This window comes from Delphinapterus leucas, chromosome 13, assembly GCF_059928025.1.
Source record: "Delphinapterus leucas isolate spDelLeu-1000000601 "Yukka" chromosome 13, BTC_Dleu_Yukka2, whole genome shotgun sequence".
In the NCBI taxonomy this organism is placed as follows: Eukaryota; Metazoa; Chordata; class Mammalia; order Artiodactyla; family Monodontidae; genus Delphinapterus; species Delphinapterus leucas.
The window spans coordinates 70,654,914-70,669,308 of NC_143141.1; the positions used below are offsets into that span (position 1 = coordinate 70,654,914).

Genomic DNA, 14,395 nt, shown 5'->3' on the forward strand with positions numbered 1-14,395 from the left:
TAATGCACCCTAATTATCCACTGATTATGTTTCAGTCATATAATACATTTTCTTAAAGTTGAGCCTATGTGCTCTAAATACATAGAACATGAATTTTTAAATAAGTAACTAGCAAATATAGAAGGAAAAAAGGTAATTTTCACTGGGTATTCAGAGACTTGCCCATTTGTGGAGTGGCAAAAGGTTCAGCATGATATCATAATGGTTGAGCTGAATTTCATTTGAAAAAATGACAAATAACCCAAAGGATGGAAAGGAGTGAGAGAAGGAAGACCCCCACCCCCAATAAGAGCCTTTGTGTGACCTATTGGGACAGATTCTGGTCCAAAGACACCTTCTTTGGGGACTTCCCTGGCAGTCCAATGGTTAGGACTCCGCACTTCCACTGCAGGGGGCGAAGGTTCGATCCCTGGTCGGGGAACTAAGATTCCATATGCCTCACAGTGTGGCAAAAAAAAAAACAAACCCAAAAAAACAAAGACACCTCTGGAAATGTGTATATATCTGAATATCCTCTGTTTAAACAGAACAGAAGTGATAAGAATCTAGTGTGGGTTTTAATTATATTAAAGTGTCTGCTGAGAGAAGCTTGGCCAGCACTACCTACATAGCCCCAGCTGCATGGAGATGGCAGGGAGGGTTTTATAGATCACAGCACTTCAGGACTGGAGCAGGGTAGAGACAGGGAGAACCTCAACGTCTTTCTCTGAGTGTGGTCCGGAACCAGCAGTGTGGACCTCCCTCATCCAGGAGCTCGTTAGACCTACTGAATCTGAATCTGCACCATAACAAGATCCCTGGATGGTGTACAAATACACGGAAGGTTAAAAACATTGCCTTTAAAGGTGCCCCACTCAGCCCCCTTCTGACGATTGCCACTGGCTTTACGTGGAGAGGGCTAGATCTTTTCTTTCTCACCCCAGTAGCTAGTGTGTAATAAACTCTTACAATATTTTAACAGCCTTTCTGAGCCCTCATGACATTTTCTCTTTATAGGGAAAAGAAAAAAAAATTAAAAAGAAATGAAATAGTTGTCATTACTGATTTGAGGCCCAGAGGGAGAGAGAAAGAGATCAAAAGTCAACATCTGTGATTCTGCAAATAGAAAATGAAATGTTTCCCAGGCGGGCTGGGAAGCAGCCATCGAGTGCTTGGCTGGTCCTTCGTGGTCCTGTCGGAGGTGGCTGAGCTCAGCCCAGAGCCTTTAAAGGGCTGAGGTGGGAGCGCTTAGCCAAACTCCCAGGAAAACTTGAGGTGGGTCTGCAAAGGCCTAGGCACCAAGAGCATAGGCCACTAACAGTCCTCTGCCCACTGGAGACCCTCACAAGGAGCAGGATAAAATATCACCTGGACGTTGGACACTTCGTACAGGTAATGCTCCAGTTACCTCCTCCCCACCCCCACCCCCAGCTCTGAGCCTTGTCCTTCCTCTATCTGGGGACCAGGTCTATCTGGGGAGCATGAAAGTGATGTAGGGTCCGGAGCCTTCTTTCTGCTCTGAGAGAAAAGCCAGAGTGTTGCAAAGTAATCAAGCTGCCAGCATTCTGGGCTGGGGTCGAACATGATGGGGGCCGGTAGGGTGGTCAGGGAGTGAGGGGATTCGTTACAGAGACTTAAGTCTCCCAGAAATCCCTGTGATCCATCCATACCTGGATGGGCTTCTCCATCAGGGCTCCCAGAAGAGGTGGGACAGAAGCAAAAGTAGTGAATGTTACAACTGGCTTAAGTGAGCTCCTCCTGTGGGCCAAGCATGATACCAGGTCCTTTGCAAGCATCATCCCTGTTACTCTGAACAGGAACCCTACAAAGCAAGCAGTCCCCCATTTTACAGAAGAGGAAAGCTGAAGCTCAGAAGGCATGAGTACCATCCCTATGTTCAAAGAATTAATACACAGCAGAGCTTGGATGAGTACCCAAGCTCAGTGGTCTTCTCCCTACTGTACCTGCCTCTGTACCCAGGGATTGAAAAGCACCCAGTTCTGGCTCTAGCCCTTAATTAATTGGCCCCATAACCTTAAGCAAGGCCTTTTGTTTCTCTTGGCCTTGGTGTGCTCATTTGTAACAATGGGGATTAATAGGCCTCCCTTGTGTTTTAAAGTGCCTGGCACTCGGCAAATCCCCAGTGGGTACTAGTTTTCTTCCTTCTTCCTTTTAAAATGAAGGGATGGCCTTGGCACTAAGATGTAAGTCGTGGAGGATTAAGACTGTGTGGCTGACCACCCGCAGGGAGGGCTACTATCTCAGATGGAAGGGCTCCTCTGGCGGGGTTCCTGTGTGAACCAGCATCTTTGCTCTCCTTCATTGCCACACCTGGCTCAATGCTCTGATCACTCTTGTCCTCTGTGTAGCCTTGGGACCTCCAACCAGACAGGCTCACCTTGACCCAGATGCAGTTTTCTTTTCCCTACTCTGAATTCTGGCCAAGAGCAAACCTCAGATACACTGGCCTCAGGACCATCGATTCTTGGGCCTCCTGCCGGCATTCCCAGCCTGAAGGGCTCCAGTGAGGGAGGGTGCTTGGGGGCCAGGGCTAGAATGGTTCCTCTGCTCCGCATCCCCTCTCCACCCTGCGTCCCCTCTCCACCCTGCATCTCCTCTCCATGGTGGGGAGAACACATGTCAGTCCAGCGATTCAGTACTGAGGGGCCCCAAGCCAGAGTCCCCTGGCACCCTGAACAGGGTGCTCATTGCTGCCTGGGCTCATGCCTTAATCACTCAAGAATCAGAGCTGGGTATCACTGAACCACTCTTCATTCTTGACTGAGTACTAGGCAAACGGTCAAAATTGGATGCATTCCTGGCTTGAGGGTTGAGAGTAGGAAGAAACACCTTCTTTGTATATTTTTTCTATATGTTTGGGTTATGGTTTCTTTGGGGGGTAAAGCATTAAATGTTGGTCCTCTCTAACCAGTAATTCCATCTTCCTGAGGACATATTCTGGGATAGGAACTAAGGTGTATATAGATGTTCATGACATTGCCACTAAAGATATGGAAAATAGCATAAATGTTCAACAATAGGGAAATTGTTGAACAGTTATGCTACAGCTTTATAATGGACAATGATATCCATTAAAAGTGATGTTTTCAGGGGACTTCCCTGGCGGTCCAGTGGTTAAGACTTCGCCTTCCAATGCAGGGAGTGCAGGTTCGATCCCTGGTCGGGGAGCTAAAATCCCACATGCCTTGTGGCCAAAAAACCAAAACATAAAGCAGAAGCAATGTTGTGACAAATTCAATAAAAGTTTAAAAATGGTCCACATCAAAAAAAAAAATCTTAAAAAAAATAAATAAAAGTGATGTTTTCCAAGAACTTTAATCACTGGGCAAATACAAGAATCATGTTAAGAGAAAAAAGTGGGATTCAGAACTGTATACACAAATTAATTATAATTGTGAAGCTATATGTAATACAGATGTGTGTGTGTGTATAATATATAATAGAAAAATATGTAAAAGACAAAACCCTACATGTTAACAATAGCTGTGGATTATTTAATTATGGGTTTATTTATTTATTTCCTTGTTTAATCCTTTCTATATTTTCAGGTTTTCTTGTCAAATTTTAAAAATATATTTTAGGGGAGGGAAATCTGTTTGCACTCCTTAAACCCCATCCAACCAGTACCTGCCACGCAGGCTGATGCTGGGCTCCTGGCTCACCTCGTTGGTGTGTAGCAGCTGTGAGTCCACTGTCCCTCTTGCTCCAGCCCAGTCTTCTCCATCTGCTTCTCCAAATCCTGGGCCAGCTGTGTGTGTGGCTCTGTGGCTCACCAACTAATCCTGTAAGTCACCTGCGTCACTGAAAGGAAGCAAGACAAATGCAAGTTGCAGTTTCTCCCTGAGGGGCCCAGTTCATTTTTGTGGGTTCCAGTTTGTCCTTTTCTCCCCTACTTCACATCTATCTTTCCTTCCCAACTGCTGGCCCGGGGGACTTCAGGCCCAACACTGGATGCAGAAACAATGACTTTATGTAGCCTGCTTAACCAGATCCACAACTGTGTGATGCCCAATTCTCCCCCAAATGTCTTTACTTGATATCACTCATCGTGGCTCTGCCTCTCTGATCAAACTCCAGTGGATAAAGTGAGGGGTGCAGGGACACAAAGATAAAGCCCAGAGCTGGGCTTTGATCCCAAGACTCTCCAAAGCCCACCTTCTTCCATGACAGTATACAAATGCAGATTCCAGGGCCCACCCCAGACCTACTGAGTCAGACTCTCTCATGTGTGAGGTTGGGAATCTGAATTTTAAATACTCTGTCCAAGTGTTTCCTCTGCACTCTAAAGTTTGAGAAGTCCGAGGGAGTAGAGTTGGTCTTCCTTTCCCCACCCTATGTGTTCAAATCTGTACTATATCTCTGACATCGATGCCCTTTGGAGGAGGTGCTTTTCTCTTGCTTTTTTCCCATCACCTGTGCTCCTCCCCATGGAATGGGCTGACATCTGAAGGCTGGACTCCCAGGCCAGCTGCCTGCCTTCAAGCTATCGTCCCCCTTAGTCTCTGGCCAAGTGGTTGTCAGTTGGCTGCCAGGGGCAAAGGGCAGCTGACTTTCAGGCTGGGGCGAAAGGTCAAGGGTGCACCCTGCTTGAGTAGACAGTTACCAGCCCATCAGGGAAGCTCACACAGGGCACCCACATTGGGGCAACAGTGGCCTCTGCTGGACACACAGCCAGGAAAGGCCACCTCTAGGTTGACCCAGGCTTTGCACTATGATGGCCTCAGCACACTGGGAGCAGCTGGATGGACATGAGATGGATCTGAAAGCCTGAAGCCACACCAGGTCACATGCCTGAAGAGATCCCTTTGCAGGAGAGTCTGAAAGGCCTGCTGTGCCTTTGTTCCAAGGAACTGAGTGTTTTACAGACTTTCACAATCCAGTTCAATGCACATTTGTCAGGTGTTTGCGATGTGCTGAGCACAGGGGTGGGAACTGAGGCACAGACAAGGGGAAGGGTAGGTCTCATTCTGCATGTTGCTCACACTCCTGCTGGGGGTCGAGACCCACACGTGTGGAATCACGGACTGGAAGGCAGAGCTGGAAGGGGCCTCCAAGAGCTCGCCAACCCTCCCTCCCCCATTATAAAGAGGAAACTGAGGTCCAAAGAGATCAAGAGTACAAGGACTAGAGCCAGAGTTGATGGCAGAGGCTGCACTGGGTGCCACAGACAGAGAAAGGAAAGCGACACCAACGAGGGCTGAGAATGGCGGGGCGGGGGGGCCCGCCGAGATGGCATCTAAATTGAGTTCTGAAAGAACGGGAGGAAACAGGTGAAGGACAGTGGGGAGGAGGAATCCAGGAGGCAGGAAAAGAATGAAACAAGACCTGGGACCTTGGTGCCCACTGAAGTACTGGAAGAGAGACCCCCGAGGAAGGGTCAGCTGCATAATTTGGGGACCCCATGCAAAATAAAAGTTCAGTGTCCCTGCTGGGTTAGGAAAGTCATTCTCCCCTCCCACAGCTGAAGGGCTACCACCTCAAGCCACAGAGGCCAGGTGACCTCAAGGGATTGCAATCCTCACACCCAGACGCACTTGTACCTCCATCAGGGGTCGGCAGGAGGTTCTAGCCAGGCCACCTATGCCAGCCCTGAAGGAGGACAGCTGCTGGCAACCCCACCCTGAGATGTGGCGGGGTGGGAGCGGGGCATGTGCCTGACCATGACCTTCCCCATACCTGTAATCAGGTCCATGGGTCTGTCCCTCCAGTGAGACCTGGTCACCCCCTGGGCAGAGGATGGCAGTGGCTGCAGGAGAGGGGTGGGGAGGGGCAGGCAGGCAGGGCCTGGAGCCCCAGGGGGCAGGGAAGAGGGTCCCCGGGAGGCGGCAAGGGGAGGGACCATGAATGAGACCAGGCTCCACTGTCCCATCAGACTTCACTCAAAAACACAAATTCAAAGACAGAATTATTAAGAATTTCAAGACAGCAACTGCAGAGCATTAAACCAAGAGTGGAGGGACCCTTTAGGAGTGCGGGCCCTTGTGTGACTGCACTGGCCACATGTCTATAAATCTGGCCCTGCCCAGGGGACCTCGCCTGCAGCCCTCGCGTCCATCCTAGGGAGCTCCGTCCGCAGCACAACTAGTCACTAACAGCAGTCAACACCCAGTGAAGAGAGAACAGAAGAAATGAAACCAAGAGCCAGCGCAGAAGCTCAGAGGAGGCAAAGTGAGGGAATGTAGTACAGACAGAGAGAGAGGAAGGGAGAGAGAGAAAGACTGTATGAGACAGCCACCAGGGAAAAAAAGTGTATTTTAAAACTTTTTATTGAGTATCTTCCACTTGGGCTAAATGATGTCCTATTTTTTTTTTTTTTTTAACAAAAAGCCCTATTTTGATTTTCCATCCCAGCAGACTGTCATTTGACATTCAAAACTACATCAGTACCATAAAAACAAACCTGTGGATGCTTGTTAGTAAACAGTTTGGGGGAGCTGTAAAAATATTTTCAGTTGGTGAACACTTTTTGTAATTTTAGTCTAAATAAGACTATCCACAAGAATATAACATTTGTGATGTTCTCCAAGTTTTAAATGTCAAGTTAAAAAATAGAAGTACTTTTTTGTTTTAAGCTGCCTATATTTACAAAGCACTGTTTTCATTGCGTTGTTTACAAATGCCTTGTTATTTGATTCCTACGTCAGCCCTGTGAGCTAAGGGTCAGTGCCTGCTGTACAGACACTTATCTTAGAAAGTGCACCCCAGGCCTGGCTTTAGGTCCAAGCTCTGAGACCTAACCTCTCTGCCCTCGGTGTCCTCATCTGTGAAATGGGAACAGCTTAATCTCTCATATGCTATCATCAGGTGTCATGCTAAATGAGTGTGTGTTGGAGCCCCGGTGTAATGGCTGGTACAGGGCAGACATTCAAGTGGTAGGTTTTCATTAAGTCCCTTAAATTCTCCCCTAAATCCTATGCAGGGGGTATGATCATCTCTGTTTGTTAGTGCAAGGAGAAGAAGGGACCTGGTGAGCAGAACTTCAGGAACTGCCCCCGGGCCGCCTGACTCAAAGCCTGGGTTGTCTCCACTACCCCACACCCTCAGTAACCCCCGCAAGTGCTAATGTCCCCACTTCAAACGTGGGAACTGAGCTTCAGAGAGTTAAGTGATAGGCTCAGGGGCCCACAGCTCATAAAAGGAGAGGGGTCACCTTTAGACACTAAATCAGAGACAAAGAAATGCATGTGAAGCAGAAATAGAGAACAGACTGGAGATTGCCAAGGAGGAGGGGGGTGGGGGAGGGATGGATTGGGAGTTTGGGATTAGCAAATGCAAACTATTATATACAGAATGGATTAAAAAACAAGGTCCTACTGTATAGCACAGGCAACTATATTCAGTGTCCTGTGATAAGCCATAATGGGAAAGAATATGAAAAAGAATAAAAGAATGCATACATAAATGTATATGTGTAACTGACTTTGCTGTACAGTAGAAATTAACATAGAATTGTAAATCAACTATACTTCAATAAAATAAATTTTAAAGAAAGAAAATAGCAAGACAAAAAAAAAAAGAAAGAAATAAAGAAATGCATGTGAAGTGCTTAGCACAGCTCCAAAATGATAAGGAGGAGGGAAAGGAGGGGGGAGGCAACCCCCTCTCTGCCACAGCTGCCTCCCTCCTCCTGGTTTCACCACCTTCAAGACACAGGCTATTGTGGGGGGGCGGGTGATGGAAGGCACTGTGACATTTCCCCTCCCTCAACTCTGGGTCATACTTTGTCACCCAGTCCCACAGCCACAGCCCTGGAATTACTGACCCCTTAGCCCCCAGCATGATGTCCTGCCACCATCCAGGCACTTTCATTTCAGGGTGACATTGACACACAGATCTGCTAAAAATAAGATCACGCTCCTATTTCAACGGGAGCATTGCAGTGGTGTATGAGCCTGCTAAGGAGCGCCCCCTCCTGGCCCCTGGTCAAACAAGTGCTGAAGGCAGCCAGCATGTTTCTTTTCCCACACCCGGCCTCACTGTAATCCCACCCACTGGCCACTGCTACCAGGAAACGGTGGTGACCAGAGGCAGGAGATCTGTGAGAGGCATTTTTCAATCTATCAAGAGATGAGCACTGGTGTCTCTTTTTTTTTTTCTTAAATAGACAATACGTTTTAGAGCAGTTTTAGGTTCACTATACATTTTAGAGCAGTTTTAGCAAAATTAAGTGGAAAGTACAGTGGGTTCCTGCATACCCTATGGCTCCCCACATACACAAAATTCCCCCATATCAACGTACCCCACCAGTGTGATATATTTGTTACAATCAACGAACCTGCACTGACACCTCATGTTCACCCAGAGTCCACAGTTTACATTAGGGTTCACTCTTGGTGTTGTACACTCTGTGTTTTTTTGTTTGTTTTTTGGGGGTCTTTTTGGCTGCACCATGCAGCATGCAGGATCTTAGTTCCCCGACCAGGGATCGAACCCGCACTCCCTGCAGTAGAAGCACAGAGTCTTAATCACTGGACCACCAGGGAAGTCCCAGTGTTGTACACTCTGTGGGTTCGGAAAAACTGTATAGACATGTAACCATCATTATGATATCACACAGAGTATTTTCACTGCCCTAAAATCCTCTGTGCTCTGACTATTCACCTCTCCCCTCTAACCCCTGGCAACCACTGATCTTTTCACTGTCTCCATCATTTTGCCTTTTCCAGAATCTCATACAGTATGTAGGCTTTCCAGATTGACTTCTTTCACTCTGTAATAGGTATTTAAACTTCCTTTATGTCTTTTCCCTCTACTTATAAGGATACCAGTCACTTTGGACTTAGGGGCCACCCTAATCCTGTATGACCTCATCAGATGTAACTTGATTACATCTGAAGACCCTATTTCCAAATAAGGTCATGTTCGCAGGTTTCAGAGGTTAAGACTTGAACATATCTTTTGGGGGGACAGAATTCAACCTATAGCACAATGTTTTCCTCATTATATCAGCTGCCTCATCTGAAACACGACTAAAATGTTAAATGCTTCGTTCAGGCATTATTTGTTCTCAGTTCTGCTTGAAGACTTCACACTATGGCAGAAAGAAATGAGTGGTCCTTGAGCTGTGGGTTGGCATCCCAGCTCTGCTGTACATTACAAGTGACTATTCTCATCTACTTGCCTCAGTTTCCACATATGTAATTATAAGGAAGTCAGACTGGATAGGTAGTAAGGTCCCTTTAGATCTTGATTTGACTATAATGACAAAAATCTTATATAGCACCTATGTCCAAATTAGAGCTATTTTAACCCAATGCAATGAATATTTACTCAGCGCCTCTATGTATCCATCTCTAATTATATTGCATTTTCCACAACTAGATATGTTCCCTAGGGCAGTGACCATGACTAGCGCCTAGTGTGGGCTCAGGAAATGCTTGTTAAATAAACAAGAACACAGGAGACAGAGATTAGAGTGTCAGATTATGTTGACACCAAGTGGTGCAAGTGTTTATGCCTTGTTTCCCCAAAGGGAGTGTAAGCTTCTAGTGGACAGAGCCTTCCTCTGTTATTTACAATGCCCGGGGCAGGGCTAGAGGCAGTAGAGATGCACCACATAGTTTAACACCCTCCCCCTTATTCATTTTTACATAAACACATAAATGTGATCACATCAGACTCGTTGGCTCTTTTTTGTTATGGTTCCCTTTTGTTTGGTTCCAACTTTCCTCTCTCCCCCCACCCTCTTCAGCACCTACCACAAACCCAAATCCTGCCAGGAGTAACTGATATTAACAATCTTGTATGTTTCTTTCCATATTTTTCTCCATATATGTAGACTCATATAGAGGCACATATTCGTGTACATAAGTACTCATGTCATAAATGGGGAGGTTGTTTGTCATGGTTTTATATGATAGGATCATATTTTAGGTGCTTTAAAAGCTAAAATATTTTGCTTTTCTCATTTAATAATAATACCTGGTGGAACTCTATCCAAGTCCATTGGTATAACTCTAATTTGAAATTTTAAGTGAATGCACATTATTTCATGGTACAGGTGTACTGTAATTCATTCAGCAGATGGCAGATGGGCCATATTTGATTTGTTGATCACTTGTTCTTGAGGAAGAGAGTTGCCGAGAATTCTCTGATCTTACTGACAAATTATGTTATCCTCATTTCCCACCCTCCTCCCTCTGCCCCAGAGGTGTCCACACGGGCCTGCCGGTACTTGGAGTTCTGACTTGTCCCATCGAATCGGAATCCACACGGTTCTCAATATTTCATCTTAATGGGATCCAACGCTTTTAAAAATGGAATCCAAACTTCCTGGGCTGTTTCCAAAGGAGATGACTTTTTACTTAATGCCATCAACCCTGCTAATCCTGTCTGAAATCTAATCAACACATCAGACACGGGAAGAAAATGCTGTTTCTTAAGTGAAACAGAACAAATTTTCCACAATGAGATGTGTCTCCTCTTGATCAGGAGCCCTGAAATGCGGGAGGGGCAATTTCCAGGAGCCCTAAATGGGCTGAGAGGCAGGTGAAGGAGGTGGTCCTTGCAGGGAGGGGCAGCAGAGCCTGACCCAGGAGCTGGCCCTCCAAGCTGAAGCACTCTGCCTGGTGGTGGTGGGGGGTCCTTCCCAGCATCTCCAGTCTTCAGTTGCATCAAGAGAGCAACAACTGGGGCTTCCCTGGTGGTGCAATGTTTAAGAATCTGCCTGCCAATGCAGGGGACATGGGTTCAAGCCCTGGTCCGGGAAGATCCCACACGCCGCGGAGCAACTAAGCCCGTGCGCCACAACTGCTGAGCCCGCGCTCTAGAGCCTGCAAGCCACAACTACTGAGCCCACGTGCCACAACTACTGAAGCCTGCGTGCCTAGAGCCCATGCTATGCAACAAGAGAAGCCACCGCAATGAGAAGCCCGCGCAATGCAACGAAGAGCAGCCCCCGCTCGCTGCAACTAGAGAAAGCTCGTGCGCAGCAACGAAGACCCAACGCAGCCAAAAATAAATTAAATAAATAAATAAATAAATAAAAGAGAGCAACGACTAAGTTGATTGTTGAAAACTTTTTTAAAGTTGTAAAACATAGCCATGTACATAAGAGTATATGAAACAAAAATGTTATGAAGACTTTCATGAATAAATGACCATCTGTGTGACCACCTCTAGGTCAAGAAACAATATTACCTGCACTTCAGAATATTACCCCCTCCTGTCCTTTCTGGTAACAATTCTTCACTCCTTCCTAAAGGCAGCAGTGTCCCAACTCTCGTGAGAATCACCTCCTTGCTTTTGTTTAAAAAAAAAGTGAATTTTGCTCAATATTGTTTTTCCTTTTCTTATTGAGTTATAACATACATACAGTAAAATATAAAAATCTTAGTGAACTTTTGCTTATGAATATACCTGTGTTATCACTACTCAACTTAATATAAACATATCATTCAATTAGCTGAAGGCCTCAAGTGCAAAGGCTGAGGTTTCCAGAAGAAATTATCCCCAAAACTGCAACACAGAAACCCTGCCTGAGTTTCCAGTCTGCTGCCCTGCTGAATTCAGACTCAAGATTGCAGCATGAACTCTTACCCACGCTGACAGCCTGCTGGCCTGCCCTATGGACTTTGGACTTGCCAGCCCCACAATCATGTGAGCCAAAAATTCTCTCTCTCTGGCTCTCTCTCTCTCTATATATATACATATACGTGTGTGTGTGTGTGTGTATCTCCTAACTAAAAACATTCACTTCATCTTTCAAGCTTTAATTTTCTCATCTATAAAACAGGAAATAATGGAATCAATCTTGTAAAGTTGTTATGAAGATCAGATATAACACATATAAAATTTCTAACACAGATATTTAATGGGTATTTAATAAATGGCTATTTATAAAAACAAAAACAAACACCTAATTTGTGTCAAGTAGATCCAGAAAGTGATATCTGCCCATGTTAAAGAAAAAGTTAGTAGAACCAAAGAGTACAAAATAAGTAATAGTCTCTCTCTCAGCCCAAAGAAAACTACTGTTAATGGTGGCTTGTATTTCTTCCAGAAGTTTTCTATGCAAAAGCATACACAAATAGAATCAAGCTATACCTATAGTTCTGAGCCTTAGTTTTAGTTCAAAATGTGTAACAAACACCTACAAAACTGTCTCCACACGGTCTAGATTCTGAGCAATGTCCTGATCAAAGAAATAGCCACGACAACCAAAAGGTAATTAAAAACGAACTCAAGTTCATATTCATATTTTTTGAACCACATGAAGGATCGGTCTTAGAAAACCCTGTTTTTTTTTCTCTCTCCTATTCTCTTGGCTCACACCCCTGAACTATCCTGCATTTCATTCTTCAAAATTCCATGAAAAACTTGTCCCTCAGCGTTGAGTCCCGGTTCCTCTTCCCTTCCTCATGGTCCTTCCCTCCTCTCACATAGGAAAAGCTCACAGAAACTTCCCTGGCAAGACAAGACCCCTCAGCTTCAGAAAGAGGAAGAAACTGAGTCTCCTTTAGAGGTGGGAGGGGAAAGGCTGGAGACAGGACAACAACAACATGACAGTGATGTGCCAGGTGCCAGGCACTGTAGGTTACCTGTATTTAATTCTCACGCAAACCCTACGAGATGGGTGCTGCTCTCATTCACATTTTACAGCTGAGGAAACCAAAGCTCATACAAGCTAAGTAGCAAGGTTAAGGCAGTTGTAATTTAAATAGCTAGCGTGTTGCAGAGGCCAGGGTCAAACCCACGACATTAGAGAGACTCCTACTCACATGCTAATAGGTTTTGTCCAGTTCCCCTTCCCCTCTGCTGATTTCTTTTGTGGACCTTCCCAAGGGGATGTCCAACGTCTAATAATGCCTCCTATTAACACCCCCTGTTTACAGGCTAGAACCTCCCTTTCTTACATCATAATCTTCTTAGGACCATATTGAATTCCTCTCTGGGGATTCTTTGGGCACTGCTGGCTAGAGCTGAATGAGTCCATTTTACCTCTTTCTCACATACTAGGCTGGGGTTGGAATGGCACCATGGCAGCAAAAATCTTTTTTTTTTTAACATCTTTATTGGAGTATAATTGCTTTACAATGGTGTGTTAGTTTCTGCTTTATAACAGAGTGAATCAGCTATACATGTACATATATCCCCACATCTCCTCCCTCTTGCGTCTCCCTCCCACCCTCCGTATCCCATCCCTCTAGGCGGTCACAAAGCACCGAGCTGATCTCCCTGTGCTATGTGGCTGCTTCCCACTAGCTATTTTACATTTGGTAGTGTGTATATGTCAATGCTACTCTCTCACTTCATCCCAGCTTACCCTTCCCCCTCCCCGTGTCCTCAAGTCCATTCTATACATCGGCATGTTTATTCCCATCCTGCCCCTAGGTTTTTCAGAAACTTTTTTTTTTTTTAGATTCCATATATATATGTTAGCATACGGTATTTGTTTTTCTCTTTCTGACTTACTTCACTCTGTATGACAGACTCTAGGTCCATCCACCTCACTACAAATAACTCAATTTCATTTCTTTTTATGGCTGAGTAATATTCCATTGTATATATGTGCCACATCTTCTTTATCCATTCATCTGTCGATGGACGCTTAGGTTGCTTCCATGTCTTGGCTATTGTAAATAGAGCTACAGTGAATATTGTGGTACATAATTCTTTTTGAATTATGGTTTTCTCAGGGTATATGCCCAGTAGTGGGATTGGACAGCAAAAGTCTTAATGATACCTTTCAATTCCTAGTCCCCTCAAGCTTCAACACCTTAGTTATGGTAAGGAAAAGGAACTGTGGGGAGCAAGCAGCCTTTCAATCCCTATTCGTCATAATCTATGTAACTACGAGGCCTATGTGGGTTTTTAAATAGGTCCACAAATTCTTTTGAAACTCCTCTCTCCAAAAGAGGGAATTTAAACCTCCCCTTAAGTACAGGTTAGACTTAGTGACTCAATTCTAACAACAACAACAAAATCTAACAACAACAACAACAACAGTGATAGAAGTGATACTACGTGATTTCCAAGGTTAGGGCATAAAGAGGATACAGCATCTGCCTGGCTCTCTTGGAACCCTTGTTCTTGGACCCGGACACCATATTCTGAGGAAGCCCAAAGTACATGAAGAGGCTACATGTTGGTTTTCTGGCCAACAGCCCAGCTAGGCCTTCAGCCTGTGGTCAGCCTCAACAGTCAACTGTGTGAGTGGATGAGCCTTACCATCATTCCAGCCCCAGCCTTCGCTCCTTCCAGCTAAAGCCCCAGAGTTGGTGGAGCAGAGACAAGCCCTCCTCACAGTGCTTGGCCTGAATATCTGAGCCCTGGTACCCACAAGAGATAATAAATCATTATTGTCTTAAGCTACTAAGTATTGGGCCACATTGTTACACAGCGATAGACAACTAATGCAAAGCCATTTCCAATCTCATGGTGAAATATCTGAAGG

At 45.3% G+C, this 14,395-nt stretch overlaps 1 protein-coding gene across 1 annotated transcript in view; it reads right to left on the bottom strand.

Annotated features, from left to right (window-relative positions):
- LBH (LBH regulator of Wnt signaling pathway) overlaps positions 1-14,395 on the bottom strand; it is a 90,088-nt gene that overhangs the window by 53,418 nt on the left and 22,275 nt on the right. Inside the window, exon 3 of the mRNA XM_022574150.3 lies at positions 3,663-3,801. Within this exon, the coding sequence (XP_022429858.1) occupies positions 3,663-3,724 (62 nt within the window). The 5' untranslated portion in view covers positions 3,725-3,801. The remainder of the gene's footprint in view (positions 1-3,662; positions 3,802-14,395) is intronic.